We start from the raw sequence: 27,380 nt of genomic DNA on the forward strand, positions 1-27,380 counted from the left end.
TAAATGATTGCCCAAGTGCAACCACTATACACACACACACACACACACACACACACTTCCCTTTCCATTTTGGTCAGGCAAATAAGAATAGCATGCTAATCAATGGCCCATGGGTAAGAAAAGACCCAGTAAATGTGGCATTTCAGGTGGGAAAAGATGCTTTTTTGAAAAAGTGAGTGAAGGGTAATGGTATTTCTAGGTAGCATCATAGGAGACTCATTTCCCAATTTGAGAAGGGGCTGAAAAAGAGATTGTCCCTGACCTGCAGGCATGACACAGAGTACAGATACAGGTACTGGTGCATTAGCATCATGTTGTGTTCATAATTTGTTTGTTTTTTTTTAATTTACTTTCTGCTGTGCAGTTTTCTCTAATGCTTCTCCTGTGGCCATGCTGTTTTTAACGTTGGTATGTTTTATTAAAAAAAGAACACAGCAGCAATTGAACTCCAGAGAACAAAACACCTCCAACTTAACTTATCTTAGGAAAAAAAAAACAAGGGGTTTTTGTGTTGCTTTAGGGACAGCACAAGTAGAAGCTGCATTTCTGGTAAAACTCTAAAGGAATATGACGCAGGAAGTGACAATTATTTTATGGGTACAATATGATGATTTACCTCCTCAGAAAGAGGCAAATTCTATTCATAGAGCATCAGTAAATGAGAATCATTTCTATATTGCTACAAAGAGAAGATTTTACTAATTTCCTTCTTTTCATATTCCTTTCTTTCTTCTCCTTTGTTATTTCTCAATATCTATTAGTCCCTGTTGGTTTTAATTTCAAGTTACTTTCTACTCCATTTGCTAGATCTCTTCCTTTCAAGGTTTGTTTTGCTTAACACAATTTGCTTAATTCAATAAGTAGATTCAGTTGAAAAGTAACATTTAAAAATGAAATTGATATTGTGGGATATGGACAACCACATCAATGAGAAAACAGGTAGTACATGTAAGAGGTAAGAGCCAGAAAATGCTATGTATTCTGTACTACAGACATAATGGGGACACTGCTATATTTCTCTGCTAATTATAACTTTGAAACAGTTATGACTTTAAAAATAATTCCTCTTGGGGCTATGGTTGTGGCTCAGTGGTAGAGCACTTGCCTAGCATGTGTGAGGCACTGGGTTTGATTCTCAGCACCACATAAAAATAAAAAAAATAAATTAAATAAAGGTCCATTGACAACTACAAAATATTATCTAAAAATTCTTATTTCTGTGTCAGGGCTTCTATAGGGCCAAGGAGATTTAGTATTTACCTGCAGAAAGATTAAGAATTATGCTGTGCCTTTTAATACTAAAAGTTTATTTGTTAGTTCTCAAACTAAGTTCTGATTTTTTTTTTTCAGTGCCAGGGATTGAACCCAGGGCCTTGTGCATGCTATGCAAGGACTCTACCACTGACCCACATCCACAGCTCTGAAATTAAGATTTTAGAGCCTGGTCACTGGGTATAGTGGCACATGCCTGTGATCTCAGGGACTCTGGAGGGTGAGGAAGGAGGATTGCAAGTTCTGGGCCAGCCTCAGCAATATAGGAGATCTTGTCTCAAAATAAAACATGAGTAAGAGGGCTAGGGATGAAAATTAGGGATAAAGCACCATTCTTAATTCCATTCTTAATACTAAAAAATAAAAAGCCTGGCCATTTACTTATTATCTAGAGCCCAGTAGCCTTGGGCCAGAAACGGGTCATTTATACCACTTATACCCTGGTTTTGTATGGAACATATGCTACTTTGGGAGTCATGTTTCTCAGTGATAATTCCAAGTTACACCAATGAATATTATAGGTTTTGAATTCACTCTGCTGATTTGGGAGAATACTTAACTCTTCTCATTACTTCCTGTCATGTTTTCTTCCCTTTAGACCCCAATTTTAACCTATATAATGATTGCTTTATTATGAGTGAGTTTTTGACATAGTTTCATACCTCCTGTTCCTCCCTGTACTTATGAGGTAGAACTGGGGCATAATAAGCATGTGCTATGATTTTCTGTACAGATAATACAGAATAGGTAATTTCCAAGTCAAGTAGCTAAAGTAAATTTGAGCAATCCATGCAAAAGTCATTGCATGAAAAATAAACACAATGAAGCCATATTATGAACTTCTCTTTGTTGTTTATGCTAAAACTTTATCTGAAACATTTCTGCAAATGTCACAAACTTACAGGAGAAGCTGATTTTAATAAGATCCATTTGGTGCTTTAATAACCAACTCTTGGACAGGATTGAGTATAGAGCTTTTTCATATGAATGTTGCCAAATAAGAAAATGTTCAAATATTTCATGATATGCTATACTTCATTTTTTTATTTTTTCATCTTTTAGTATCTCTGCAATCAGGATGCCACTTAAAATTTATGGCATGTCAGAGTTTAACAGAGTTTTTTTTCTTTCCTGGTGCAAAAATATAATGCATCTTATAATTGATGGCACCCTAGATTTGATAAAATATGGTATTACCTTGCTGGTGTTACTGAATCAATTTATATATGCTTTATTTTCTACATTTGATTTTTCAAACTTTTAGGAATGTGAAGTTTCTGCTCTAATAACTTCCTGAAACTTAAAGTCCTAATTCTGTTTTAATATATTTCCTTGTGAATAGCCATAAGTTAATCTGACCCTACTTTAGTGTAATGTCTTAAACTCCATGTACACTAAAATACTGTAAGGGTTGGCATACCACATTTAAACTCTAAGAGGTATTGACTAGACTAGACAGAAGCATCAGTAATGATATTTGATTCAAATTTATTAACTGGAGAATTCCTCTATTGTTTATTACTGCAAACTTCTTTAGTACTACAGCAATAATGGTACATTAATTTACCAGTGTCAAACAAATCCAAATTAAGTTCCTAAAAGCACTTTAACTTTGGTTCTAATTTTTAGTTTGGTGGAGACATGCAATAAAATGACAATGATAAAATGCTTTATAATGGGTTGGAGTTGTGTGAGGCACTGGGTTGGATCCTTAGCACTACATAAAAATAGATATTTGTTGAGAGCCACAGCCTAAGGGGCCCCAGCAAACTTCCAGCTGATTCGCTCACAGTGGCCCCAGCAAACTTCCAGCTGATTGGCTCACCGTGGCCTCAGCAAACTTCCAGCTGCCAGCTAATTGGCTCCTCTGCAGTGATGCTCATTGGGCTGTTTCCCCGCCCTTTCAGACCATGGAGCTGCTCATTGGGGGACTCTTTTGGCTCGGCCCATGCGACCCAGCTAATGGGCCTCAAGAGCGAGAGGAGTGGGGGGTTGGGAGGCTTGTGGGAAGCCGGTGGTGGCAGTTGGGCTCTGAGGGAATTCCTAAAGAGCTCCTGTGGTGCAGCATGTGTGTTCTCAAAATAAAGTTCATTTCTGCTTGACAAGTGGCTCGTGAATTGTGCCCAGCCAGACTGCGGCAGATATTGTGTCCATATATAACTAAAAAAATGCTTTATAGTGTACTTTGGTTGCCATAAAAATGTTTAGAAATATGGTTTTACAATTTGGATCTTGAATGCTCCCTAAGGGCCCATGGATCATAGGTCTTCTCCCCAGAAGGAACTATTGGAAAGTGGTAGAACATGCAAGATGTGGGACCTATGGGGAGGTCTGGGTGTTCAACCTTGAAGAAGATTATGGTACTCCAGTGTCTTCCTCTCTCTCTTTTACTTTCTGGCCATGAAGTGAATGAATTTGCTCTGCTACATACTCTTGTAATAATGTGCTGTCACAAGTCCAAAGCAACAGGGCCAACTAATCATGAACTAGAATCTAAAAGCTTGAGCCAAAATAAGCTTTCTCTTTATATGTCAGTCATCTCAGGTAATTTTTATAGTGATAAAAAGCTGACTAACACATTGTCTTGGTTGGGTTTTTTGCTGCTGTGACTAAAAGACCTGACAAGAACAATTAGTGGAGGAGAGCTTTATTTTGGGTCTCAGGGTTTCATAGGTCTCAGTTCTTAGATGGTCAATTCCATTGCACTGAGCAGAAGATGAGGCAGATCATCATGGCAAAAGGGCATGGTGGAAAAAAGTAGCTCAGGATATGATGATCAGAAAGGAGAGAGAGAGAGAGAGAGAGGCGCCAAAGTGCAGCTCACCAAATAGAAACCCCAAAGGTATACCCCCAATGACCCACCTCCTCCGGCCATGCTACCTGCTTATAGTTACCACCTAGTTAATTCTTATCAATGGATTAATTCACTGATTAGGTTAAAGCTCTAATCAACCAATCATTTCACATCTAAACTGTCTTGCATTGTTTCACACATGAGCTTTTGGGGGACACCACATATGTAAACCTTAACCTTCCACCCCTGACTCTGAAAAGCTTATGCTTATCTCACAATGCAAAATAAACTTACTCCATTTTCAAGAGTTCACAGTCTTAACAATTTAGCATTGCCCAAAAGTTCAAGTCCAAAGTCTCCTTTAAGACTCAAACCAAACTCTCAGTGTGAGCCCCTGAAAAAATTAAAAAGTTACACATAGCCAATATTTAAAGATACAGAGTAAATATTTCTATAACACAATGGAGAAATTGAAACATAGAAAGAAGGAATGGCGAGAGAGAAAAGAATAGGAGTGGAGCTGAGATTGTGGCTCAGTGGTAAAGCTCTTGCCTAGCACGTGTGAGGTACTGGGTTCCATTCTTGGCATCACATAAAGATATAAATAAACAAAGTTATAGAAAAGAAAAGAAAAGGAGAGTAGGAAGCGACTGCATAACCTGTAATCCAGCACACCTGAGCCTGAGACAATTGAAATATCAAAAACCAATCAATACAGGCTGGGGCTGTAGCTCAGTGGTAGAGAGCCTGCCTCGCAGGTGTGAGGCACAGGGTTCGATCCTCAGCACCACATAAAAATAAATAAATAAATATATTGTATCCATCTACAACTAAAAACAAATTAAAACAAACAAAAAATCAATAGGAGTCTATCAATTTTTCCTCATGCTCCTTTAAAAGAAGGAATGCTATAATACTTCAAGAGCACTCTTGCCCCTTCCAGGTGCACTGTGCCATGAGTTCTGAATTTTTCTCTCACTTTCCTTTTTAATAAAATCCCTGCTCACTTGCTTACCTCAGCTGCATTTGCGATGTTCATTCTTAAACTTCATGAAACACAAACCCGATCCCAACTCCTACAAGTAATAGTGAGCTAAAGAAAGACCCAAATCCAGCTAGGCAAACAAGTCCTGTAGCTCTATGTCCTGCATCTGGAGCACATGGCATCATGATGTTCTCCAATGGGCCTGTGTAGCTTTACCCCTATGGATTTGCTGGTTGTAGATCACATGGCCTCTCTGTTGGTTTATCTGTGCTCCATTCTTTTAGCTTTCCTTGGCAGACATTCCATGGTACTGGCATTTCTTTATCTCAGAGGTCCTCTACTACAGCTTTGGCTTCCTCCTCACATCTCCAGGCATGGTCCTCTCAGGGAGTTGCCTCAGGGACTCTGACCTGCTGCACTTTGCCTGGCCTCTCAGATCTTCCTTTGAAATCTTGGTGGAAACTTCCATGAACCCCTAACTTCAGCTTCTTGCATTCCTGCAGAACCAGCACCACATGGTTGATGCCAAGTTCTGCTGCCATCTCAAGCAGGGGTCAAGGCTCCAGAGACCCTGGTTGCAGTAGCCTCTGAGTGCCTGAGCAGCTGTGCATGGTGAAACAACTTCCTAGCCCCCCCTGTGCCAAGAAGGGTGCTTCCTGGTCTTTTCTCAACAGAATTTTTACCTTTCCAGCCTTGAGCCTGAAATGGATATGGTCTTTCCAGTTCCTGAGATGCTCACAAGCCATCTTTCTTAGTGTCTCTGGGCAAAGTCTTTAGCATTTGTTTAGTGGCAGTAATGTGCTTAACAACCACACTTTCCTTAGCTGCAGTTTTACTCATAGCCTTAGGGATGAACTTGCAAGTTTTTAAAATCTTTCAGCTTTGCTTTCAGCTCCTGATTATCATAATAATCAGAACTAAGAGCAGCCAGCAATCTCCATGCCACTGCCTAAATAGTATGCTGCCTAGAAATTTCTTCCACCAGATTAAGAAGTCCATCATGTTCAAATTCAGCCTCATGGAAAGTCTTAGGACACAGGCAAAATGCAGAAGACTTCTTAGCCATAATGTAATATGAATGGCCATTAGTTCAATTTCCAATGAGTCCTCCTTGTCCCCCAAAGCCTCATGAGCCATGTCTTTACAGTCTGCAGTTTTATCTGCATTCTGGTCTCTGGAAATTCCACCAAAATTATCCATTAAGCTCTGCTTACAACAATCTGAAGCTTTTCCAGCTTTCATCTCCAAACTTTTCAAAATTCCTCCCACAACCTCCAAAAGCTTCTGAACACATGGCCAGGTTAGTTACAACAATGACCCTATTTCTTGGTACTCATTTCTGCTCTAGTCAACTTTTTCATCATAGTGACCAAAAGACCTGACAAGAACAATTTTAAGAAGAAAAGCTTTTTTGGTGCTAATGATCTCAGAGGTGGCCAGCTCCATTGTTCTGGACCAAAGGCAAGGCAGAACATCATGATGAAAGACTATGGTGGAAAACAGAAAGACATCATAGAAGAAGCAGAGAGCACTCTTCTCAACAAGAACAAAACAAACTGCAAAGTCACACTCTCAATGACCCATCTCCTCCAGTCACACCTTACCTATTTACAGTCACTACTCAATCCCTATTAGGGAATTAACACACTGATTATGTTAAGGCTCTTATCAACCAATCATTTTACCTCTAAACATTCTTGCATTTTCTCACACTTGAGCTTTTGGGGGACACCTAATATTAAATAATAATACACATACAGATTATTTACACTAAAAAACAAGCAAAACTTTAAATGATTTTTAGTTAATATTTTCTTTTTTTCCCTTTTTTTATTGATTGTTCAAAACATTACAAAGCTCTTGACATATCATATTTCATACATTTGATTCAAGTGGGTTATGAACTCCAATTTTTACCCTGTATACAGATTGCAGAATCACATCAGTTACACATCCACGTTTTTACATATTGCCATACTAGTATCTGTTGTATTCTGCTACCTTTCCTGTCCTCTACTATCCCCCCACCCCTCCCCTCCCCTCCCCTCTTCTCTCTCTACCCCCTCCACTGTAATTCATTTCTCTCCCTTGTTTTTTTTTCCCTTTCCCCTCACAACATCTTATATGTAATTTTGTATAACAATGAGGGTCTCCTTCCATTTCTATGCAATTACCCTTCTCTCTCCCTTTCCCTCCCACCTCTCATCCCTGTTTAATGTTAATCTTCTTCTCATGCTCTTTCTCCCTGCTCGGTTTTTAGCTGCTCTCCTTATATCAAAGAAGATATTTGGCATTTGTTTTTTAGGGATTGGCTAGCTTCACTTAGCATAATCTGCTCTAATGCCATCAATTTCCCTGCAAATTCCATGATTTTGTCATTTTTTAGTGCTGAGTAATACTCCATTGTGTATAAATGCCACATTTTTTTATCCATTCATCTATTGAAGGGGATCTAAGTTGGTTTCACAGTCTAGCTATTGTGAATTGTGCTACTATGAACATCAATGTAGCAGTATCCCTATAGTACGCTCTTTTAAGGTCTTCAGGGAATAGTCCGAGAAGGGCAATAGCTGGGTCAAATGGTGGTTCCATTCCCAGCTTTCCCAGGAATCTCCATACTGCTTTCCAAATTGGCCACACCAATTTGCAGTCCCACCAGCAATGTACAAGAGTACCCTTTTCCCCACATCCTCGCCAGCACTTGTTGTTGTTTGACTTCATAATGGCTGCCAATCTTACTGGAGTGAGATGGTATCTTAGGGTGGTTTTGATTTGCATTTCTCTGACTGCTAGAGATGGTGAGCATTTTTTCATGTACTTGTTGATTGATTGTATGTCCTCCTCTGAGAAGTGTCTGTTCAGGTCCTTGGCCCATTTGTTGATTGGGTGATTTGTTTTCTTATTGCTTAATTTTTTGAGTTCTTTATATACTCTGGATATTAGGGCTCTATCTGAAGTGTGAGGAGTAAAGATTTGTTCCCAGGATGTAGACTCCCTATTTACCTCTCTTACTGTTTCTCTTGCTGTGAAAAAACTTTTTAGTTTGAGTAAGTCCCATTTGTTGATTCTTGTTTTTAACTCTTGTGCTATGGGTGTCCTATTAAGGAATTTGGAGCCCAACCCCACATTATGTAGATTGGAGCCAACTTTTTCTTCTATCAGACACAGAGTCTCTGACTTGATATCAAGCTCCTTGATCCATTTTGAGTTAACTTTTGTGCATGGTGAGAGAAAGGGATTCAGTTTCATTTTGTTGCATATGTATTTCCAGTTTTCCCAGCACCATTTGTTGAAGATGCTATCCCTCCTCCATTGCATGCTTTTAGCCCCTTTATCAAATATAAGATAGTTGTAATTTTGTGGATTGGTTTCTGTGTCCTCTATTCTGTACCATTGGTCCACCCGCCTGTTTTGGTACCAGTACCATGCTGTTTTTGTTACTATTGCTCTGTAGTATAGTTTGAAGTCTGGTATCGCTATACCGCCTGATTCACACTTCCTGCTTAGCATTGTTTTTGCTATTCTGGGTCTTTTATTTTTCCATATGAATTTCATGATTGCTTTGTCTATTTCTACAAGAAATGCCATTGGGATTTTGATTGGCATTGCATTAAACCTATAGAGAACTTTTGGTAATATCGCCATTTTGATGATGTTAGTTCTGCCTATCCATGAACAGGGTATATTTTTCCATCTTCTAAGATCTTCTTCTATTTCTCTCTTTAGGGTTCTGTAGTTTTCACTGTATAAATCTTTCACCTCTTTTGTTAGGTTAATTCCCAAGTATTTTATTTTTTTGAGGATATTGTGAATGGGGTGGTTTTCCTCATTTCCAGTTCAGAAGATTTGTCGCTGATATACAGGAATGCCTTTGATTTATGCGTGTTGATTTTATATCCTGCCACTTTGCTGAATTCATTTATTAGCTCTAGTAGTTTCTTTGTAGAATCTTTTGGGTCTGTTAGATATAGTATCATATCAACTGCAAGTAGTGATAATTTAAGTTCTTCTTTTCCTATCTTAATGTCTTTAATTTCTTTTGTCTGTCTAATTGCTCTGGCCAGTGTTTCGAGAACTATATTGAGTAGAAGTGGTGAGAGAGGGCATTCCTGTCTTGTTCCAGATTTTAGAGGGGAATGCCTTCTGTTTTTCTCCATTTAGAATGATGCTAGCCTGAGGCTTAGCATATATAGCTTTTACAATGTTGAGGTAAGTTCCTGTTATCCCTAGTTTTTCTAGTGTTTTGAACATAAAGGGATGCTGTTCTTTGTCAAATGCTTTTTCTGTGTCTATCGAGATGATCATATGGTTCTTATCTTTAAGTCTATTGATGTGGTGAATAACGTTTATTGATTTCTGTATATTGAACCAGCCTTGCATCCCAGGGATGAATCCTACTTGATCATGGTGCACAATTTTTTTGATATGTTTTTGTATCCGATTTGCCAGAATTTTATTGAGGATTTTTGCATCTAAATTCATTAGGGATATTGGTCTGTACTTTTCTTTCTTTGAGGTGTCTTTATCTGGTTTGGGAATCAGGGTGATATTGGCCTCATAGAATGAATTTGGAAGTTCTCCCTCTTTTTCTATCTCCTGAAATAGATTGTAGAGTATTGATATTAGTTCTTCTTTAAATGTCTTGTAAAACTCTGCTGTATATCCATCCAGTCCTGGGATTTTCTTGGTTGGTAGTCTTTTGATGGCTTCTTCTATTTTCTCACTTGATATTGGTCTGTTTAGGTTGTTTATATCATCCTGACTCAATCTGGGTAGTTCATATGTCTTAAGGAATTTATTGATGCCTTCACTATCTTCTATTTTATTAGAGTATAGGGTTTCAAAATAATTTCTAATTATCTTCTGTATTTCTGAATTGTCTGTTGTGATGTTGCCTTTTTCATCCCGTAAGCTAGTAATTTGGGATCTCTCTCTTCTTCTCTTTGTTAGCATGGCTAGTGGTCTATCAATCTTATTTTTTCAAAGAACCGACTTTTAGTTTTGTCAATTTTTTCAATTGTTTCTTTTGTTTCAATTTCATTGATTTCAGCTCTAATTTTAATTATTTCTTGCCTTCTACTGTATTTGCTGCTGATTTGTTCTTTTTCTAAGGCTTCGAGGTGTAGTGTGAGGTCATTTATTTGTTGGCTTTTCCTTCTTTTAAGGAATGAACTCCATGAAATGAATTTTCCTCTTAGTACTGCTTTCATAGTGTCCCAGAGATTTCGATATGTTGTGTCTGAGTTTTTATTTACCTCTGAGAATTTTTTAATTTCCTCTTTGATGTCTTGTGTAACCCTTTGTTCTTTCAGTAGCATATTGTTTAATCTCCACGTGATGTAGGATTTTTCCTTTCTCATTTTATTATTGATTTCCAATTTCATTCCATTATGATCAGATAAAATGCATGGTAGTATCTCTACTCTTTGTAATTGCTAAGATTTGCCCTGTGATATAATATATGGTCTATTTTTGAGAAGGATCCATGTGCTGCTGAGAAGAAAGTGTATCTGCTTGATGTTGGGTGGTATATTCTATATATATCAATTATGTCTAAATTATTAATTGCATTATTGAGCTCTATGGTTTCTTTATTCAACTTTTGTTTGGAAGATCTCTCCAGTGGTGAGAGAGGTGTGTTAAAATCTCCCATGATTATTGTGTTGTGGTCTATTTGACTCTTGAACTTGAGAAGAGTTTGTTTGATGAATGTAGCTGCACCATTGTTTGGGGCATATATATTAATGATCATCAAGACTTATTGGTGTATGGTTCCCTTGAGCAGTGTGTGGTGTCCTTGTTTATCCCTTTGATTAACTTTGGCTTGAAGTCTATTTTATTTGATACAAGTATGGACACCCCTGCTTGCTTGCGGGGTTCGTATGAGTGGTATGATTTTTCCCAACCTTTCTCCTTCAGTCTGTGAATGTCTTTTCCTATCAGATGAGTCTCCTGTAGGCATCATATTGTTGGATCTTTTTTTTAAATCCATTCTACTAGCCTATGTCTTTTGATTGGTGCATTTAAGCCATTAACATTTAGGGTTACTAATGAGATATGGTTTGTATTTCCAGCCATATTTGATTATGTATGTTACTTAACATGATTTGTTTTTCCTCTATGATTAGTTTTTCCTTTACTGTACTACCTCCCCCTGTTGGTTTTCATTGTTAATTTTCATTTCCTCTTCCTGTAATGTTTTGCCAAGGGTGTTTTGAAGAGCTGGTTTTCTAGCTGCAAATTCTTTTAACTTTTGTTTATCGTGGAAGATTTTTATTTCATCTTCAATCCTGAAGCTTAATTTTGCTGGATACATGATTCTTGGTTAGAACCCTTTTTCTTTCAGCGTTTGAAATATATTGTTCCAGGATCTTCTAGCTTTCAGAGTCTGTGTTGAAAGATCAGCAGTTATCCTGATTGGTTTACCCCTAAATGTAATCTGCTTCCTCTCTCTTGTGGCTTTTAAGATTCTCTCCTTATTCTGTATGTTGGACAACTTCATTATTATGTGTCTTGGTGTGGATCTCTTATGATTTTGTACATTCAGTGTCCTGTAGGCTTCTAGTATTTGGATTTCTTTTTCATTCTTTAAGTCTGGGAAGTTTTCTAGTATTATTTCATTGAATAGATTGCTCATTCCCTTGGTTTGGACCTCTATACTCTCTTGTATCCCAATAACTCTTAAGTTTGGTCTCTTTATGTTATCCCATAATTCTTGGATATTCTGCTCATGATTTCTTAACATTCTCCCTGAGCTGTCTATGTTCTTTTCAAGTTGAAAAACTTTGTCTTCGTTGTCTGAAGTTCTATCTTCTAAGTGTTCTACTCTGCTGGTAATACTCTCATTTGAGTTTTTAATTTGGTTTATTGTTTCCTGCATTTCCAGGATTTCTGTTTGTTTTTTATATCTTCTATCTCCCTATAGAGTTGATCTTTTGCTTCTTGGATTTATTTATGTAATTCATTGTCAAAGTGATTTTTCATTGTCTGAATTTGCTGTATAATGTCTTCCTTGAGACTCCAGATCATCTGAAGCATGTATATCCTGAACTCTTTGTCTGACATTCCATCAGCTGCAGATATTACCTAATCTAATGTTGAATTGACCTGTATTGTTTGTGGTCCTTTCTTTCCTTGTCTTTTCATACTGCTCATGATTCTTTCTAGCTTTGAGAAACTGTTGTTAATGTTTTTCCCCTTATATATTTGTATTGTTCTTGTATAGCTCCAAAATACCTCTTTTGTGGAGAAAGACAATGTTAACAGTTCCCAATATCAACAATACATTATCTAAGCACAAGTTTTCATTATTAATACATTTATAGTTAGATTCTAAGTCTATATATATTGGTTTTAATTATTATTTAAGAATATATTCATTAGTTTCATAAAAGGCATACCATATCTGGTGGCATATAGAAAACTTAATTTCAGACGAAGGATGTTAGAGGGAAAGGAGTGAGGGTGTGAGGTTAAACTAACTTAGCACCTTTGGAGAACTCTAACCAATAGACTGGTAATTTATGGAAGAATGTATAGACTCAACCTCCTATCTGTATTTAGATAGTTATCCTATGTATAGATAGCAAATTTAGGAGATTGAAAGTGGGATAGAGAGAATACGAATGAAAAAAAAGAAAAAAAATAACAAGGAACAAAAGAGAAATAAGAGAAGGAAAAGGAAAGTAAGATAGAAATAAAGAAAAAATGGGGGGAAGGTGGGGTATATGCAATTCCTCTATATTATATTACTTTGGTAATTCAGTTGTTCATGCACAGTTCTTTGTTTCACATATGTTGAAGTTGTGGAAGAGAGAAAAGAAAAGAGAAAAAGAAAGAGAAAAAAAGTCTCTCAGAACACTGTTTTCCTTGTTTCCAATAGGTGGTGTTGTCTATTCCTAGCTTGAGCCTCTGTATTCAGGGTGGTGGGTATAGCCAGTGTGAAAGGAAATGAGCTTCCACCTGTATCTTCCCTACTCTAGTCTCTGAGGTAGAAACCAGGTGCCTGTACAGTTGTTGTTTTGCGTTGATAGCTACAACCCCCAAAAGCTTGTGGGAAATATTTTGAGTTATCACAGCAGCTAAGGGTTGGGGGGTTGGAAACCAGGTACCTGGATCAGCCGCAGAACCATGCTGGTAGCCACACCCCCTTTGGTGGGTTTTAAGAGTTGATGGGCTTCCTCTGGACTAGCACACGGGGCGGGTCTGGGCTTCCTCCTCCCGTCTGGCTTGGCGTGCGCCCTAGTTAATATTTTCATTTAAACCATATATGAGCTTAGAATGTACTATACCTGACACTACATTATAGTTTGTAATATGAAACAATTTTTAATGATTAACTCTTTATGACTATTCTCAAACATCAGAATATTTAAGTTGCTGATGTTTTTGTGGGCATAGGTATTACAATCAATACAGTCCAAGTAAATAAAATGTGGAACTTATGACAGCAAAATCAGCTAAGAAATTAACTAAATTCATCAATTAATATAATAGGGTCTTCCTGTCTCTATTAAAAGTAAAAGTAGCCCCTAATCTTCTTCATGTCAGATTAGGCACCAACTTCCTTAATAAGACTTCTACAGAGCAATAATTAAAACCAAGAATCAGTCAATGGAATGGATTCAAACTAAAAAGTTTCCTCTCAGCAAAAGAAACAATTTGTGAGTTGGATAGAAAGCCTACATCTTAGGAGCAAATTTTAACCCTCATGTATCAGATAGATCACTGATCTCTAGGGGTGTATTAAGAACTCAAATAGCTGTACACCAAAAAAACAAATAAACCAATCAATAAATGGGCCAAGGACCTGAATGAATAGACACTTATCAGAAAAAGAATATATAGTCAATCAATAAATATATAAAAAATGTTTATCATCTCTAGCATTTAGAGAAATGCAAATCAAAACTACTCTAAGATATCATCTCACTCTAGTCAGAATGGAAGCTATTATGAATATAAACAACAGTAAGTGTTGGAGAGGATGTGAGGAAAAAGGTACACTCATACATTGCTGGTGGGACTGCAAAATGGTGCAGCCAATATAGAAAGCAGTATGGAGATTCCTTGGAAAACTGGGAATGGAACCACCTTTTCACCCAGCTCTCCCACTCCTCAGCCTATACCCAAAGAACTTTATAGGGACACAGCCACATCAATGTTTATAGCAGCACAATTCACATGGAAGAAACCTAGATACCCTTCAGTAGATGAATGGATAAAAAAATGTAGCATATATACACAATGGAATATTACTATGCAATAAAAGAGAATAAAATCATGGCATTTGAAGGTAAATGAATGGAGTTGGAAAAGATAATTCTAAATGAAGTTAGCCAATCCCAAAAAAACAAATGCCAAATGTTTTCTCTGATATAATGAGGCTGATTCATAATGGGGTAGGGAGGGGGAGCATGGGAGGAATAGACCAACTCTAGATAGGGCAGAGCGTGGGAGGGGAAGGGAGGGGGCATGGGGTTACAAATGATTGTGGAATGTGATTGACATCATTATCTAAAGTACATGTATGAAGACACGAATTGGTGTGAATATACTTTGTATACAACCAGAGATTTGAAAAATTGTGATCTATATGTGTAATAAGATTTGTAATGCATTCCACTGTCATATATAAAAAATTAATAAAAAAATTGAAAACCATAATAGGTTCTTTTCTGTGGGCTTGGATTCTCTATATTTGCATTCATGCTTCATTATGTGAATTTATCATTTGGTGATTCAGAAATGTGTTGTATAGCAAGCTCCTAAAAGTCTTGTACCAGTTATTTGTTGTTTGCCTTTTTTCCAGGAATTAAACCTAGGGGATTGAGCTATATCTCTAATTCTTTTTAAAATTTTAAGATAAGGTCTTGCTAAGCTGACCATGCTGGCCTTGGGCCTTGAACTTGGAATCCTCCAACCTTAGCTTCCCAAGTATACACCACCACACCAGTCTTGTACCAGTTTTTAAATATCTTTATGTCCCTTCAGCACTTACCAAAATGCTTTGAATACAATAGAGTCTCAGTAATGATTTGTGAAATGAACTGTAGAAGTATAAACACAGAATGCCTAGTCCATAGTACAAACATTTGAATGAGGAGTTATATGTTCTTTTTCCCCACTGTGTAATTCAATAATTGCAGACTCATGCATAGTAATTCCTCAACTTAGTAACATTTTAAGTATTATGCTAATACATGTGCAATAGTAGCTATGATTATAGACAAGAAACTTACCTCTCCATGTCTCAGTAACCTCACCTATGAAATCAGGACATGAGACTGTGGAATCAATATGTATGCAGAGATGTTTTATGAACTGAAAAGTACTATACAAATTTAAGCTTATATTTTTTGACAAGTTAGGGCTATCATGTTGCATGACATCGTGAAATAACATCTGTGTCTGTAATATGAGGGGGACATCATTTTAGATGCCTTTCTGCTGAAAAGTTTCAAGTCTCTTAACTCTTCCTCCTCCTTCTGCCTCATATCTTGGCAAGATTGTGTATGCCCTCCATTTTGGTACCAGGAAGTTTAAACCACACAACTTCAATCAATGGGCAAGAACCCTAATCCTGGATTCAACCCCAAGACAGTTAAAAAAAAATACGCAGGACAGTCTCCTTTGCCTGATCTCTCAAACTATTTTCAGACCACCTTGGGAGCCACCCATATTTTCCTAAAAAGTTTTATTATTTAGTAATAAACCCATGCATATCTTCTTGTTGCTGTCTGTGTGCATTGCCATCAGTCCTGACATTAGAACCACATTTTGGGTGTTTGGGAAATCTATCCCATTTCTCCAGAGCGATCACAATGATGTGCATCTATCAATGTAAGTGGATTTCCTTTTAGTTGTACAGTATAAGGTAGCAATTCTGTTTGTAGTGGATCTGGATACTTCCATTAATTTGCAATAACAGAAACACAACTGTTTTTGAATAATGCAACTATTTCTAGAAAGTGGTTATATATTTTCAACATATCTTTCCCCTCCCCACCACTTTTTAACAAATGAGGAAAGGAAATGACAAATAATAAGTAATTTTTGCAGAGTTCCACATTAGTAGAAGAGCAAGATCTAGAAGCCAAGTCTTCCAGTCCCCAGTGCAGTGCTATTTGTATTTCTCTACCTTGCTTTTATGACCTATCTGCCAGAGAGATCTGGTCTTCAGATCACCCAGCATGTGGTCTTCTCTTCACATATAAAAAGTTGTTCTGGACATACCACATTTTCAAAGCTTCCCACGTAGCAGTATCTGCTGATCCAACTCTTCCCTGGAACTATAGATGATATCCTGCATACTTCCTCAAAGGATCACTTGGTAATTAGGAATCTCTGATTATAGTGTCTCAAATTAATCTTTAATTATTACATATTCACAATAGGACACCCATAGCACAAAAGTTAATAACTAGAATCAACAAATGGGACTTACTCAAACTAAAAAGTTTTTTCTCAGCAAAAGATACAATAAGAGAGGTAAATAGAGAGCCTACATCCTGGGAACAAATCTTTACTCCTCACACTTCAGATAGAGCCCTAATATCCAGAGTATACAAAGAACTCAAAAAATTAGACAATAAGAGAACAAACAACCCAATCAACAAATGGGCCAAGGACCTGAACAGACACTTCTCAGAGGAGGACATACAATCAATCAACAAGTACATGAAAAAATGCTCACCATCTCTAGCAGTCAGAGAAATGCAAATCAAAACCACCCTAAGATACCATCTCACTCCAGTTAGATTGGCAGCCATTATGAAGTCAAACAACAACAAGTGCTGGCGAGGATGTGGGGAAAAGGGTACACTTGTACATTGCTGGTGGGACTGCAAATTGGTGCAGCCAATTTGGAAAGCAGTATGGAGATTTCTTGGAAAGCTGGGAATGGAGCCACCATTTGACCCAGCTATTCCCCTTCTCGGTCTATTCCCTAAAGACCTAAAAAGAGCATGCTACAGGGACACTGCTACATCTATGTTCATAGCAGCACAATTCACAATAGCTAGACTGTGGAACCAACCTAGATGCCCTTCAATGGATGAATGGATAAAAAAAATGTGGCATTTATACACAATGGAGTATTACTCTGCATTAAAAAATGACAAAATCATAGAATTTACAGGGAAATGGATGGCATTAGAGCAGATTATGCTAAGTGAAGCTAGCCAATCCCTAAAAAACAAATGCCAAATGTCTTCTTTGATATAAGGAGAGTAACTAAGAACAGAGTAGGGTCGAAGAGCAGGAGAAGAAGATTAACATTAAACAGGGATGAGAGGTGGGAGGGAAAGGGAGAGAGAAGGGAAAATGCATGGAAATGGAAGGAGACCCTCAGAGTTATACAAAAGTACATACAAGAGGAAGTGAGGGGAAGGGGAAAAATAATATAAGGGGGACAAACGAATGTCAGTAGAGGGAGCAGAGAGAGAAGAGGGGAGGGGAGGGGAGGGGAGGGGAGGGCAGGGGAGGGGGGATAGTAGAGGATAGGAAAGGCAGCAGAATACAACAGACACTAGTATGGCAATATGTAAATCAATGGATGTGTAACTGATGTGATTCTGCAATCTGTATATGGGGTAAAAATGGGAGCTCATAACCCACTTGAATCAAATTGTGAAATATGATATATCAAGAACTATGTAATGTTTTGAACAGCCAACAATAAAAAATTAAAAAAAAAAAATTATTACATATTCATATGTACTATTTATTCATTCAAAGCATTGAGTCATAGAGTCATCAAAAGTTATGGGTACATAGTAGTTGATCAATTAATAATTATCGGTTCATTAATGTATCTGCATTATTAAGTAATCACCACATCTTATAGAAAGAAAACACTTTAGGTAATATACTCTGTATTTTTCTACAAACCAGTTTTCTATAAAAGATAAGCAAGATATGAAGGAGAAGCCAGTTCTATTAGGTGTACTTTAGGTCCCTTAAATGATTTTCATTCCATGTGGCATTTCAAACTGTCTTTTCTTTAATCAAGGCAAATGGCCTAGTTTTTATTCTTGTAGATGTTTTCCTTATGGGATGTTTGTCATTGAACAACATATTGTGCTTAGCTTATCTAAGCAATGAGTGTAGTTTTAAGAGAGATAAAAGAGGGGAAACAACAAAGGGAAACATTTAAAAAGAGTGCCCATATCCCCTAAATAACTGTCTCAAAATCTCTCTTTGGTGAGAATTATGCAACCAACCAACATATTTTAAAATTTTATCCAGTTCATATGGCCTAATGTCATTTTCCCTTATATTACATTATGTTTATGAAAAATTCTAGTTAAATCTCTGTCTTCCAATTCCTATGAACTTAATGAAATGAAATTTTAGCATTCTTAGGAGGAGAAATTAAAGTCAGATAACATGGAGAAACAGGCTGATCACTATTATTGAGTGATGAGCAGTCATCATCATGATGAGTAGAGAAAACAGAGCTGACATTTCACATCTCTACTAGATATATACCATTCTCATTGTCTTAGTCATTTGGGCTGCTCTAACAAAATACCATAAACTGGGCAGCTTTTATACAAAATTTATTCTTAATGTTGGTAAAGATGGCGCCCGGAGTGCTTCTCTTCTGGGAACTGAGATCCGTGATGCACTGAATGGCGCACTGAATGAACCATCACCTCCAATCCCTGTAAATGGTGCGAACTTTGAATGGCACACCTCCAATCGCTGAAGTGGCACGAACTCTCAGCCAATGAAGAAGTAACAGCCCACTCGCCTTGCTCCTCCTCATCCTGTGTTAAGCCCATAAATATCAACACCCTGTTTGTGTTCCGTCTCTTACTCTCTTATTCTTCTCCTCTGTTCTCTCTCTCCCTTTTACTCCCCCCTCCTCTCTCTCTTCTCTCTCTTTCCCCTCTCCTCTCTCTTCCCCCTCTCCTCTCTCTCTTCCCCCTCTCTCTTCTCTTCTCCTCTTCTTCTTCTCTCTCTCTCTCTCCTCCCTTCTCTTCTGCGACTGAACACTAGGGTCCTGCTAATAAAATCTCGGACAGGTAAAGGTTGTTTTGGCTTGTTGAGTTTACGGAGCTTTTCCATCATCCTTTACATTGATGCCAAAAATGTCAGATCAGGCGAGGAAGGCAGTGACCAAAGTAGGCAGATTTAAAAAGGGCTGCTGAACAGGCTTTATTGAGATATCACTCCTGGGCGGAACTTGATCAGACTCACAGAGGGGACAGGAGAAGTGTCTGAGGAGAAACCACATGGAAGCTCGACAGGACTGGACTTTTATGGGGCTTACAGCAGGAAGGGAAGGGCTTGGGACAGGAAAAGGTGTTTCTAGGGTCCCTTTCCTCCTTGCAGTTGGTCAAGGGAGTTGGCTGAACTCCAGGATTGGCCAGGGGGTCCTGCTGATTGACAGGAGTTAGGAGATCTGGCTGATTGACAGGCATTTCCGCCAGCATCTGATTGATGTTCTTTTCCGGTGCGGGCTGCTTTGTTCTAAGTCACCACCAAGTCGCCATCACCGACCTAATGCTTACAGTGATGGAAGCTAGGAAGTTAAAGATCAAGACTTCAACAAATTTGGTGACTGGAGTGCCGTTTGTTAAGAGATGGCTCCTTCTATGTGTCTTCATATGGTGAAAAAGAGCAGGGGGACACTTTTATAAGAGCTATAATCCCATTCATGAGGTTGGGGTTATCATGACCCAAAAGCCTCCTAAAGATACCACCTCTTTTTTTTTTTTTTTTTTTCCTGCATAGATGGCATTTCAAGAGACTTGATTTTACTGGATCATGTATTATCAGTATAAATAAATGCTTTATAGACTCACATTCATTGCTACCTTAAATAAGACAGTGACTGGTCAATCACAAAACCCTGGCTTGGTTTCTGAGCATTTTACTGCTATATACAGCCTTTTCATGCAAGTTACACAATGAGTTTCTAAAGCTCTCATGTTACTGGGCATGCCCTTGCTACTGCCTGAAACACATTTATTGCCTTCAGTCCAAGACACTGGATGAAGGACAATTTATTATTTTTATGTACAGAAATGCAACAGCATACATTTATCCCAGTTTAGTGGCGAGTTCTTTAGCCTTTGCCTTTTCCAGCTTGGCAATGCGAGCCACAGATTTTGGACCCAGGACGTTGCCTCCCCAGTGGCGACGGATCTCATCATATCTGTCATTGTAGTTGGTTCTGATAGCTTCCACCAACTTAGCCAGAGCTCCTTTGTCTTCCGAGTTAACCTGTGTGAAGGCAACAGTGGTGCATGTCTTCCTGTGAACCAGACGTCCCAGCCTAGCCTTCCCCTTGATGATGCAGTAAGGGACTCCCATCTTGCGACACAGGGCAGGCAGGAAGACAACCAGCTCGATGGGATCCACATCATGCGCGATCACTACCAGCTGAGCCTTCTTGTTCTCCACCAAGGTGGTGACAGTATTGACCCCTGCTCGAAGGACAGGTGGTCTCTTTGTGGGAACATCCCCTTTGCCAGCAGCCTTCTTCTCAGCCCGGGCCAACAGCCTCTGCTTCTTTTCCTGCTTGGTCTCAGGTCTGTACTTGTGGGCAAGCTTAAGCAGCTGGGTGGCTGTTTGGCGGTCCAAGGCCTGGGTGAACTGGTTAATCGCAGGAGGCACTTTCAGCCGCTTATAGAGAATAGCCCTTTGCCGCTGCAGCCGGATGTAGCGGGGCCATTTTACAAAGCGGGTAAGGTCCCTTTTGGGCTGGATGTCCTGTCCGATGCCGAAGTTCTTCGGCCTCTTCTCGAAGAGCGGGTTCACTACCTTCTTAGCCTCCTGCTTCTTGACCACGGCGGGGGCCGGGGCCACCTTCTTGCCCTTGGCCTTCTTTCCCTTCGGCATCTTGGTAGGCAGGAGGCAAGATACCACCTCTTAATACTGTCACAATGGATATTAGGTTGAAACATATAAATTTTACCCAGCCATGTCACCTTGCGTTTTATAGTGAAAGCATTTTCATAACTACTCACTATAAGTTATTCAAACAGATTTTGCAGCAATTACACTGCAGACTTCTAGGGATCAATATATTTAAATATAACATACCAGGCGTCAGTTCAAAGGTCTGCTCAATCATTGATCCAATGTGTTTCAGCATTAAAATACATAATTATACATAATTTACAACTGCTTAGTATAGCAATAATTGCAGAAATAAGTAGAGGAAGAGACAGAACAAGCCAATAGAAAATTAGAAACTAAGTTTCATGCGCACACAAAAAAACTCTCTCTCTGAAAAATGTCAGTATAACATTGAAAAGTTTACCAGATGAAAGCAGGCCATCTGCTTTTTCATTCCCACTAAGGTAATTGATAATCAGTAATCAGCTTGAAATTCTTTTCTAAAGGAGACCTTTTGTTGGTAAAAGAATAATGGTATACAAGCAGGAAATCTTCATCTGTATAGACCCAAATGATTGACTGTCAGTGTCTATTTTTGTTGGGATATGTCAGTTCCATAAAGCTAATCAACCTATTATCTAGATCTGTTTGATATTGCCAATAAAATGTTAGGTAAAATTATGTGTAGTTTTAGGTGTCAAAGATTTTTAAAAATAACTTCAATGTGAAACTATAACCCATGACCTTACAGGTAAAAAAGTAATTACAATTATGTTTATCAGAATTTTGAAAAATCGATCTCTAGGTTCTACTTTTTCATCATCGCGGCCTTCTGAAAATAAGAACTCACTTAATTACAATATACCAATAACTTGAGAATGGAAAGACAGTTACAATAACTTATTTTATTTTTTCAAATACCAGCACAAGAATGAAACTTCCCTTGACCCTGCAATGCATTATCATACAATGTTCTGCACACATTCACTAGAGATTTAATGATAACAGTACATATTAATACATGTTCATAAGTTATAATTAAATTCAAAGTACAATATATTTTTATCCCAAGCTACTAATTTTCTAAAGGTTGAAATATATTTGTTTCATTTATTTGTTACTCTGACTTTTAACTTCTTTGTTTTTAATGTGTCTATAATGTATCATTTTTAATGTAGTCTTCAACTAATCCTATGCATTTCTCAAGTTATTAATATTTTCCAGTTAAAAATGTGGAAGCTAAGTAGCTGAACACAAGAAATTCAGGTCCCAGATATTCATGTGTCAGTTTATGAAAGCTAGGATTCCGTAAAAATCCCTAACATTCCTTTCTCAAAACTAATGTGAAATAAACTTAATATGGAGGGCTCAAATCTCAGTTTGGCCATTTAAGAACTGAACTTAGGCAAGTTACTCAAGGTCACTGTGCTTTTGTTTCCTGATCTGAAAACAGGTAATGATTATTGGACCTGCCTCAGGGTATTACTGGGAAGATTAAACACATTAGTATATGAAAAAGTCTTAAAACACTAACTCAATAGTAAGTGCTGTGTAATCAGTTGCCATTGTGGTTTCTTCAAAGTGATAAACTTTAGTCAATTTCCCTAAGGTTTTCCTGACAGACTTCAAAAGAACATTACCATTTTAATGTGAAATTATGTCGGCCATGAAACTCAGGAGAATGATGTACAGATGATTTTTGGCTTCCCTTTGCTCTTAGGATCAAGAGAGAAGTTTTGAATGAGGTCTAAATTTCCCAAATGCTTTAGCTCCTACCTTGTTGTGCAGCCTCAAGTTATTCCATGCTCAAACCATAATGACCCTGTCTCAGCCTCTCAGAATCTTTTCATATTCTTTTCCCTTTCTATTTTGTCTTACAGATCTATGCACATGACCTCTGGCCAGAATGTTCTTCCTGCACTTGTTAACCTGTTCAAATCCTGTGTAGCTTCGAATGTCATATTAGTGTCATTGACTCAGCCAAATCCAAAGCTCTGGGAAACTCTCCTTATAGACTTTATCTGAGTTGAAATTTTATGTCAATTTGTGTCATCATTTGAATATTAATTGTTTCTACCGTTATATTTTTTTTAGTTGTCAAAGATCTTTATTTTTTTTTAATTTATTGATATGAGGTACTGAGAATCGAACCCAGTGCTTCACACATGCTAGGCAAGCAGTTTGCCATTGAGCCACAACCCCAGCCCTCTATCACTGTATTTTTAAATACCTTAAGGGAAGGGATTGTGCGTGCTTTGGTGATTGATATGAAAAACCAGCCTCTACCTCAGAGCAAAGTCTGTCCAAGGAAGGGACATGACCTTATTCCTTGGAAAAACCCACAGAGCACTCCTAAGCACATTCCCACCCTGATAAGTTGTTTATCTACAAATAACAGGACAGATTTGCTGCCCAAGGTGTCCCTGACTCAGTCAGGCTAGGTGGAGACCCATAGCAGCCCCTAGCAGCCGCCAATCAGCATGAGACAGGGAAATACCTGGGATGCCAGATGACCCTCCCAGGAGTTTATGGTGGTTGATAACAAGTTGGGAAACCATGTAGTTCAGCAGGAACACCCCTCTTGGCTTAAACCAATCAGTTCAAATGAATACCCCTTTTGTACTGACCAATCACCCCTACCCAACTTGTTCCCACCAGTGAATGTGCTAATCATGTTTTAGAGTTATTATTTGATTTTCCCGTGGTGTGTGATGATTTGCTAAAAGAGGCTATGATGTATGTGAAGACCCTGCCCTCTCCAAAAAATGTATAAAAATGCTGCAAACCCTGGGCTCGGGGCCTCTCAGTGTCACCAGTTGCTGTGTGTGTGCGCGGAGGACAGAGCTAGCTCGCAATAAACACCTCTTTGCTGCTTACATCGATCTTGGGTCTCTGGTGGTCTTTGTGGGTCCCGAATTCGAGCTTAACAGATACACAGTAGGAACTCAATATTTATTAAATGATTCAATAAATGGAAGAATGAGAAGACATTTTCATGTCTTCTTCATTTATACTAAATATAAAACAAAGAATGAACTTAAAAATATTGATGGCCATAAATACTTTTCATGAAAAAAGAAATAGGCATTCTCACTGATAATTTATCTGTAAGCATATATTTTTAATTCATAGGCAAGAATAACTTTGAAAACAAAGAAGAGTAAAGCTTTGAAACAACATGATTAGACACAATCTTAAATTTAAGCAACTTCAGATATTATTACATGTCAGCGAGCTCTTACAGAAAGTATTGACACTTCTGTGATTACAAGAAATTTCTCCCATAGGGTCTAAAATAGAATTCTGAAGCACTTTCTGGAAAATCATATCTAAATAGTTGAGTTATTAAAAGCAATTCCATTAAGACAGAAATGGGGAAGTATCTTTTTCGTGTCTTCTAAAAGTAATCTGAAGAAAACAAACAAAACAAACTTCTACATATCCATAAGGGTCAGAGGTGTGTTATTACTGTTTATACTTTGGAATCCACTCATACATACAAATCACCCCCCCTTCCCTATAACCTTTACCACAACTATAACATTTGTGATGTGCTTTGGTCATCTTATGTGGTTTGAATGTAGAAACTGTAGAAGAAAATTCTTATACAACTAAGCAACTGTATATACATATTTATTTTAAGCCATTGTATTTGGCTGATGTTTTTAGTAGAGTTAAATTACCCCATTCTACACTGTTATACTTAATACTAAGGTAATAATCCTCAGAAATATAAGAAACACATAGGAATTGTTAAATTATGTTCAAGTGATGTAAGTTTCACATAAGTTTATAGACAATTTTATGAAGGCAATGTACACAAGTCAGATATTAGCCCTGAAATAACTCAGAGAAAATTATACTTATTTAAAATATTTTTGAAAGCTCTAAGAACAAACCTACAATAAGTGACAAAAGTATATTGTTCTCTACCCTTTACATCAATATTAAATTATAATTACTTAAGCTAGCACTATGATAGTGCCTTTTAAATACAAGTCTAGAGATTACATTTCATCTTGCAAATATAACATCAGACTAATGATTATAGATGTAACAATGATCTTAATTAGAACTAACTGAATGGGAGAAGAGAGCTAGTTAAAAGTAGTCTGGATTATCCATGAAAAGCTCCTCAGGAATAAAGTCATCACTCAACAAGGTTAAATCTGCATCCTCTAAAAGAAACCCCTCAGGATTAGAATCATCCAATAAAGGACCTGAAGAAGTGGTTAAATTTATTTGTCTTTCAGATGCCATTTCAATATAACCACCAAGCCTCTGGTCTAGGATTTTACTGGTCCTAGACAAAATAAAATGTAATGGAGCATTAAATGCAACCAGTTTGGATTGATATACTTTTTTTCTAACCAGTGGAGGGCCTTGGCGAATGGGATGAAAGGCCTTCTCCTGTGTCCATCTGGTAAAATTTGAAGGAGCCCATTCTATTGGAAAAGGAGGCTGAGTAAGGCCTTTAATTGTGTGGTGACACTGAGGGCAAAAACTAGCTCTAAACATTCGATCTTGGTCAGTTTCAGAATAATCATTTTGAACAAGTCTAGTCTGTTGTAACCAATGTCCCAGAGCCAGAGTGGGGAGACATGGCTCCTTACAATCAGGGCAACACCACTTGTCTAAAGACATCTTTGTAGCAAGATAGTATAATTAGTTAACAAAAAAACAAAAGCATACAAAATTATAGGAATAATAAGCCTTTATAACTGAGTTAACTTTTAGACTTAAAACTTAAGTCTGAGAAAATAAATTTGACATTTATTTTTCCTCTAGTTGGGAGCCTCTGTATCTAGGATAATGTAGTAATAGCAAAAAAGAATAACTCATCAACAAAATAATAATGGGCTAGTTAACAAATTTAACTTTGTAAGCTCTCAGCCCATAAAATGGTGAAAACACCGATTTGTATTAAATAGAAGAGTACAGAAAAGCAAGTAAGTAGAATATTTTTAATATTAACAAGAGTGGTTTAGCTGTATATTGGAGATCTATCCCACACTGCAGATTTAAAGTTGATATGTTAACACCGTGGTGGAATTTGTTGAGGGCCAGTTGTCTCTTCCCTCAATTCTAAGCTCAGTATCAGTTCTTAAGAACCAGTACAGGGAAGAATGAAATGTGCCACTTCCCAGTGACACAGTTCACAGGCTTTTAATATTAATTCTCTAAGATCAGATGGGTTTTGGATGAACAGGGAAGCTTCTAGTGAACTAAGACATAAAGGATATTTTGCAAAGGGATCTACACAGTCATCTTGGTGAGTGCCATTATTATGTTCTCTTGATTTTTAGAAGGACTTGACCAGTTTGCTGCTTTGTTAATTGATTTTCACCAGTGAGCTGGGTTAAGTCTGCACTGTAGTCTCTTAGTTGTATGAATAAGTGGAAAATTTGGTCAGGATTCTCAAAATATCTATGGCAAAGTCCTTTCTTCCTGGTGCTCCCAGATCAAATCTCTTAGAAGTTGTTGATGAAACGAATCCAGGTGTACTTGGGGATGTCTGTAAAAGAAAATTTTATAAATCCTATGAAAATTTTGATAATTTATACAGATGATACTAAAAATTTTATTGACTATGAGTTAATGACCTTTGTAAATTTATTTTTCCAAGTTATATTATTATTTGATGTTTAAATTAATGCAGCTTAATTAACATGTTAATTAGCTTGTGTAAATATGTCACACGATTACATCTCTTGAAACTTTAAACAAACTATACATTGGTTAATTTTATTTAATACATATTGTCTAACATTATTTTAAAATAGCATCTAATAATAAACTTAGGAAATACAATATACAATTTAATACTTTGCCATTTTAGGGGGCTTATCTCTGAACACTAATTTTTTCACTTTAGTAGGTGAAAGATGAAATATCTGTACGAAGGTATTTATAATAATTTATTTGTGGGAGGGTAGAGAAGAATACAAGCACTTTGGATTAGAAAAAAATAGAAATGAAGGGATGGGAGGGGGAATAGGAATAGAAAAGATAGTAGAATGAATCAGACATTACTATCCTATGTGCATATATGATCATATGACCATGTATTATTATTATATATTATGTACAACCATAAGAATAAGAAGTTATACTCCATATATGTATAATATGTCAAAATACATTCTACTATCATGTGTAACTAATTAGAACAAATTTTTAAAAAACCTTAGATATGGACCACCGGCAGAACAGGCCCAGCGGTCTGTTGAGGGGCAGAGCTGCCCCCTCCCCCCGCGCCTGGAAGGTGGGCGGAACTGTGACCACGCATAGAAAAGGCCCAGCGGCCTGTTGAAGGGCAGAGCAGCCCCCTCCCCCCGCGTCTGAGAGGTAGGCAGAACTGTGACCACCAACAGAACAGGCCCAGCGGCCTGCTGAGGGGCAGAGCCGCCCCCTCCCCCTGCGCCTGCAAGGTAGGCAGAACTGTGACCCACCGGCAGAACAGGCCCAGCATCCCAC

At 37.7% G+C, this 27,380-nt stretch overlaps 1 protein-coding gene across 1 annotated transcript; it reads right to left on the reverse strand.

The window, feature by feature from the left end:
- Positions 1-20,022: 20,022 nt before the first annotated feature.
- LOC124081617 (large ribosomal subunit protein eL8) lies at positions 20,023-20,918 on the reverse strand. Its single transcript, XM_046427836.2, has one exon. It carries the CDS (start codon positions 20,901-20,903, stop codon positions 20,103-20,105), a length of 801 nt encoding a protein of 266 aa, XP_046283792.1. The 5' UTR covers positions 20,904-20,918; the 3' UTR covers positions 20,023-20,102.
- Between the last annotated feature and the right edge of the window lie 6,462 nt (positions 20,919-27,380).

The sequence above is a fragment of the Marmota monax genome, unplaced genomic scaffold (genome assembly GCF_021218885.2).
Source record: "Marmota monax isolate L192 unplaced genomic scaffold, Marmota_monax_Labrador192_F-V1.1 WCK01_AAM20220418_F8-fsc00067, whole genome shotgun sequence".
Taxonomy (NCBI): Eukaryota; Metazoa; Chordata; class Mammalia; order Rodentia; family Sciuridae; genus Marmota; species Marmota monax.

Bases quoted from the DNA above. Each gene is read 5' to 3' on its own strand.
- LOC124081617 (XM_046427836.2), bottom strand. From the start codon at position 20,903: ATGCCGAAGGGAAAGAAGGCCAAGGGCAAGAAGGTGGCCCCGGCCCCC.